The sequence below is a fragment of the Agrilus planipennis genome, unplaced genomic scaffold (assembly GCF_000699045.2).
Source record: "Agrilus planipennis isolate EAB-ADULT unplaced genomic scaffold, Apla_2.0 scaffold63, whole genome shotgun sequence".
NCBI classification, from domain to species: Eukaryota; Metazoa; Arthropoda; class Insecta; order Coleoptera; family Buprestidae; genus Agrilus; species Agrilus planipennis.
The window spans coordinates 872,349-878,348 of record NW_020439363.1 but is presented as its reverse complement, the minus strand read 5'-3'; the positions used below and the strand labels follow the sequence as shown (position 1 = coordinate 878,348).

Below are 6,000 nucleotides of genomic sequence, written 5' to 3'. Positions count from 1 at the left end.
CAGTGAAAACTGAGAAGACCGGAAAATAATAATAATTAAATAATATTAATATCAATTGTTTTAACTGACAGCGTAAATTAATTGGTTTTTAAATGAATCCACATTTATACGTTTTCTTATCTGTGTTTTCTTTTTATTGTTTTCAAGGATTAAATAGGCCTTATATTTGTATAAATTTATTATTAATATGTTAAATCAAAGCAAAATCGACCCCTATATCAGAAACTTATCCCACCTTAGTAATAATGCTTCTGAATCAAATAGAGAAGCTTTTCACAATACATTCTAGCACTACATATTTCTATAAAAGATTTTTATTTGAATTGTACGAAATTATTGCGATTTATTTTTTAAACACATTTATCACAAATTATGAAAGTTTATATAATGCTACTGTTTAAATTAGATGGTCTTATACCAGTTTAATTTGCGTTGTATTACATATTACTGTTAGCTTAATTGCACAGAAGATAAATTTTAATAGGCAACTTTTACGACAAATATTAAGTCAGAGATAATACTTTACTGTTGCCGTAATCAATTTTTCCAGCGAATTTTCACTAAAGACACATTTTTAATGTTTTTTTTGGCTGAAACGTTTGTAGAGTGGATGAACTTAGAAGTATTTCTCTACCTGAGCTTTCAATTCTATATATGTCTAAGTGTGTTGCACAGAAGACTAATTTAAATAGATAGTTGTTACGACAAATACTAAGTAAGTCAGACAGAAACCTTTACCGTTACCGAAATTTTTGTTTTCCCGGAAATTTTTATTAAAGGCACACATGTATCTAATGTACTTTGGTTGTCACTTGTACAGTGCACGAACTCGGAAGGGTTTCTTTATCTGAGCTTTCAAATGTATACACCTTTACAGCAAAATTTAGCACAGGAGCTTTTACATTTTTAGGCACGATTACGACCAATGCCACGAAACAGTTTCTTTACCTGAGCTTTCAACTGTATATATTTAAGTATGACGTCATCTATTGCACAGAAGATGAACCTAAATAGACAGCTATTACGACAAATATTAAGTCAGACAGAAAAAAATACCGTTGCAATAATTAATTTTCATTTTCTCGGGAATTTTGAATAAAGGTAAATTTTTAATGCTTGTTGGTTGAGACGTTTCCAGAGTGGACGAACTAGGAAGGGTTTTTTTAAATGAGCGTTCAACTGTATATATCTTTTAGAAACATTTAGCACGTGAGCTTTTACATTTTAGGTACGATTACGACGAAAGCTTCGTCATCTATATATATGTTTAAGTATAGCGTCGTCTATTGAACAGAAGATGAACTTAAATAGGCAGCTGTTACGACAAATATTAAGTTAGACAAAAAAACGTTACCGTTATCGTAATTACATTTCATTTTCTCGGAAATTTTGAATACAGGTATATTTTTAATGCTTGTTGGTTGAGACGTCTGCAGAGTGGACGAACTAGGAAAGGTTTCTTTACATGAGCTTTCAATTGTATTTATCTTTTAGAAATATTTAGCACGTGAGCTTTAACATTTTTAGGTACGATTATGACGAAAGCTTCGTCATCTGTATTATCTTTAAGTATAGCGTCGTCTATTGAACAGAAGATGAACTTAAATAGGCAGCTGTTACGACAAATATTAAGTTAGNGAAAAAGCAGTGTCCAGAAAACCATTGACAATCCTGTATTAAATTCCCTTGGGTTTTTAAAGTATAGGTAAATTATTGTACAGTAAGTTTCTAATATATTAATTTTACGTATGGAATACTGTTAAAAATTACGAAAAATAATTAAGTTTTTACAATTGCTATCAAATCACTGCGAAGTATTAGCAGCATCTAGAACGTGGTTGTCGTAAATATGTAGAATGTGGGCCAAAATAAGGTTGTTGTCTTTATTTTCAGCTTTATTTTGAGCTTTATGATCAAGTATCAAATCTTATTTTTTATTTTTTCAGATCTTCGTCAGCAACCAATATAGCTATTTTTATGAAGTAAAGGAGAAATGATATTTTTATAACGTATTAAAGAATAATAGTACAAAGTCCATGAAGTACAAATATAAAGGCTGAAACGCAGCTCCTTCCTTCCTCGTGAATCCTTCAACTATCTCAGCGAAAAATCAGGTTTCAATGATGACAATAACCTAATTACGGCGTGTGCAAACTTCGGTAGATACAAACGAACAACATGTTGTATCGGCTACACATGAGACTGAAGTTACGATGACAAAATGAGTGAAACTCTCAGCCAGGACCCAGAGAACTTAGGTACTGGGTACAACCTGGCCCAAACGTACTCCCCGACACCCGCCACTCCCAACTCGACGGTACAGGATGCTCCCAATTCCAATCTTCCACCTTTTTCCACGTTTTCAGCGGATATGGATGCAACTTCTGGATATTCGTCGGATCGTTTGTTCGGAGATACTCGTTTATTGGATATTTCAAGTTGGGATTATTATGGGGAGGCCAGGTTGTTGGAACGTACCGAAAACGGCTTGACAGCAATCTCTTCGCAACCCCAATACAGACCCTGGGAATCGAAGCCTGTCGATTCGACGTCTCAGGAATCTCTGCGTCAAAGTTTCACTCCAACAACTCCAATAACAACATTCGCGGACGCTTTTGCCCAAAGCAACATGCCAAAACTTCCTTCATTCCAGTCGCAGTTTCAGTCTTTTAACGAAACATCCCCCGTTACCGCAAGCGAAGCGACCACGTTGACCACCTTAACCAATCTAACGCCCGTTTCGCCTAATTCTGCTAGTCCCGGTAGTCATAGTTTAACAACCCTCAACACTAATTTTCACACGTTAAGCGCGGTCAATACACGAAACTACCCTCTGGTACCAGCACCGATACAAGCCCGCGAAATACCGTCCATTCAACAGCAGTTTTTGGATGAACGTCATATACAGCTGTACACCCATCCCACAACTAGTCTTACCACCTTGGGTAATACCATACATTCCGCTAGCATATTTCCAGCACAAAACGGCACAATTATACAAAACAGCCAACTGATAACACCACCGACGGTGGTCACGGTACTCAAGTCTGAACCTGCCAGTATGTCAGAGTTGAAGTTAGGTCATAACTTGACAAACCTTCAAGATACCGGGTTAAAGATTCAGAACGTGAGTCTCCACCCGACCCAGTTTCAGAATCCGATGTCTACCGTGCTCGATAATAACGTGTTGTATAACGGACTCGATAAAAAACTGAACGGCATGAACAATGTGATCGATTCTCCGACTCGTAATGATTTCCGTAAGAAAGAACGTAGGAAAATTCGCGCTAATAGTATGGAAAGTTCCGCGGAAAGTGACGGTGCCTCGAGCAACATGGAAATGGGCTCGGAGAATTCGGGACAAGTTGCGTCCGTGTCTAGTACCGCGGGATACAAGGGCCATCCGTTGTCGGGCGGGGGTGGTCTTGACCACGACGATATCAGTGGAGGTAATCCGGACAAACAGGTAAAAAAGAAACGGAAACGGTGTGGTGAATGTATCGGTTGCCAAAGGAAAGACAATTGTGGTGATTGTGCCCCGTGTCGAAACGACAAGAGCCATCAGATCTGCAAGCAGAGGCGTTGCGAGAAGTTGACTGAGAAAAAGGTTAGTCTTCAATAAATGTATCTTTAAATTTTCATGAACATTTCCTTCTACAGTAGAAGATTGTTTTTTCTCTCTTTTTACACGTAGTTTCTTAAATATGTACATACTCCTGAGTAACTCCGAAAGACTTCTTTCAATTAGATCAGCTTTTTCCCGGAGAGAGCAAAATAATATGTGCGATGTTGCGGTAGGTAATGTTATTTGAAATTTTTATTAACAATATACTTTTTTTAATAATCACTCTTGAATTTTGTTGCTAATGAAAGTACGATTTTTATTAAATATTACCACTATTCTATCTTTGTAGGTACATTCTGTTTTGGTTAAATTTTGCTATGACTACGGTGTGCTGTATACTAATAGTATAAATTTTGGGAATTTTTAAGGATTACTTAATTAATTAAAAAGCTACTTTTTCGAAAAAAGTCGTTTTTATTTTGTTTTTGGCACTTTTATATAAAATTTGCATGAAGTGTATTTAGTATAACATGTTTTTGTATTTGCGATTTCTGTTTCAAGATTAGATATCTCCGATGTTAATTAAAAAATCGCGTGTAAAAATTCGTAACAATTTTCTAAAGCTATTTTGGATTAAAAAAGTGCCGCGGAGTGATAGATAGAGAGGTATAAAGCAAACGAGGAAAAAGTTCGATTCACTGGGATTTTTCGCACCCTTGGAGGCCCCGAGGGTGACTCATTGCAATTGCAGCGTCGCGTTTCACTATTGCACTCGATCGTCCATTTTGAAATGTGACGCATTTGTCTTTGATAAAATGGCAGGAATGCACATTTTATTTTTCATACCGTTTTGGAATCGTGCGGGCATTGTTCCCTTTTTTCCGTTCTTTTGTGAGGTCAATGTCTTGAAGGCGCTCTCTCAAAATACTGAATATTGATATTGATGGAAGGACCGAATCGTGAAGGACTAAGTAAACTCGTATAAAGGACGAAAACACTTCTTAATATAAGATATCTGCGATAAATCAAGTTCAAAAACACATTTGCTAATTTTTGATTTGCAGGCTTGGTAGTCGTTTTGAAAAATGTCAGTCGATAAATAGCATTAGAAAATAATAGTTACCATGTTTTGATAACGTACCTTACGTAATTTTACAATTATTAAAAAATGTACGTTGAACACCAGTTACAAACAATTGTGCTTTAAATACTTATTTTAAAATTTTACCTGGCACATCCACCATTTATAATAAGAAATATTTTTAAAACAATCTTAACTTCGGAGATTACTACTTAATGAATAGTTGCAAAAGTCCTGAAATATACCTAGTAGTATCTTTAATTTAATCTTAGATTTGGATTAAACAAATAAAGTACCTACATGAAATCTTTAGAAATTTAAAGGAACTTCTTCATGCAGGCGAAATTTTTGATTAACTTTTCTTTTTTTTACTTTAAAAAATCATTTGTTTCGTTTCGTTCCAAATAATAAGGGTAGTTTAAATCTAATTTCATTTAATATTCCCTTTATTTTGTAACAGGATGAACTGTTTTCATATTCCTTGCAAATTGTTACGAAAAAGTTCCGACAAACTCATCTAAATCATGCTAGAATTGTGACTAATTTTATCAGTACTTACCGTTCTTAATGAAAAATAAAGTAGTTACTATGTCATATGTATGTAAATATTATGTGCATATCGTAGAACACATGTGAAAATTAGAAGACTGTAATAATTAATAGTAGCATGATTAGTATCTACAATATCAATAAGAATATTCACATAATACCTCCTATACAGCTTTATAATATTTTTCAAGTAATTTTAATTCTACATCGTTTTATATCGAATACAAAAGAGAAAAGGATTTTTTGTAGTCCATAAATAGATCCGAAAGGATAATTATTTAAAATTAATTAAAACTAAGAACAGTTCGAAAATTACTATTATTTTATACAAAAGTCGAAAAAAGAGACATTAAGGATAACTATGATCACACAGTATAAGCTAATACAATAAATCAGATTAATTATTATTCGATTTTATCATTCTTTTTTGAGTGTTTACATCTCAGTGGGTGTCCCGTTTAAATTTGAAGAAAATATTCTTCCACCATCAACGGTTCAAAAAGTAGAGAATGATAAAAAATGGAAAAATTAATATAACTTCGTTATTTCGGGTAGAACTTTTTAATTGTATAGTTTATATTGGTGCACATAGACAACAAATTATTGAAAATGGTTTTTATACGTCAATTATTAAGCTTACATATGTCTGTACGGGTAAATTTTCAAACCGGCTAAACCAATTTCAATGCGACACTAATACAGGCATGAAGAAGAGATTGTCAGAACAAATTTTAGCTACTTCTGTTTCTAATTGTTTACTTTAAATAACAACTTTTACTTGGACGAAGACGCGGTAAAAAGGTTA

At 34.1% G+C, this 6,000-nt stretch overlaps 1 protein-coding gene across 1 annotated transcript; it reads left to right on the top strand.

Annotated features, from left to right (window-relative positions):
* The first annotated feature begins 2,221 nt into the window (after window positions 1-2,221).
* LOC108734136 (DNA N6-methyl adenine demethylase-like) lies at window positions 2,222-3,622 on the top strand. Its single transcript, XM_018465548.1, has one exon. It carries the CDS (start codon window positions 2,222-2,224, stop codon window positions 3,620-3,622), a length of 1,401 nt encoding a protein of 466 aa, XP_018321050.1.
* The last annotated feature ends 2,378 nt before the right edge of the window (window positions 3,623-6,000 follow it).

What these genes read in the sequence shown, in the direction of transcription:
- LOC108734136 (XM_018465548.1), top strand. Translation starts at nt 2,222, where the DNA reads ATGAGTGAAACTCTCAGCCAGGACCCAGAGAACTTAGGTACTGGGTAC.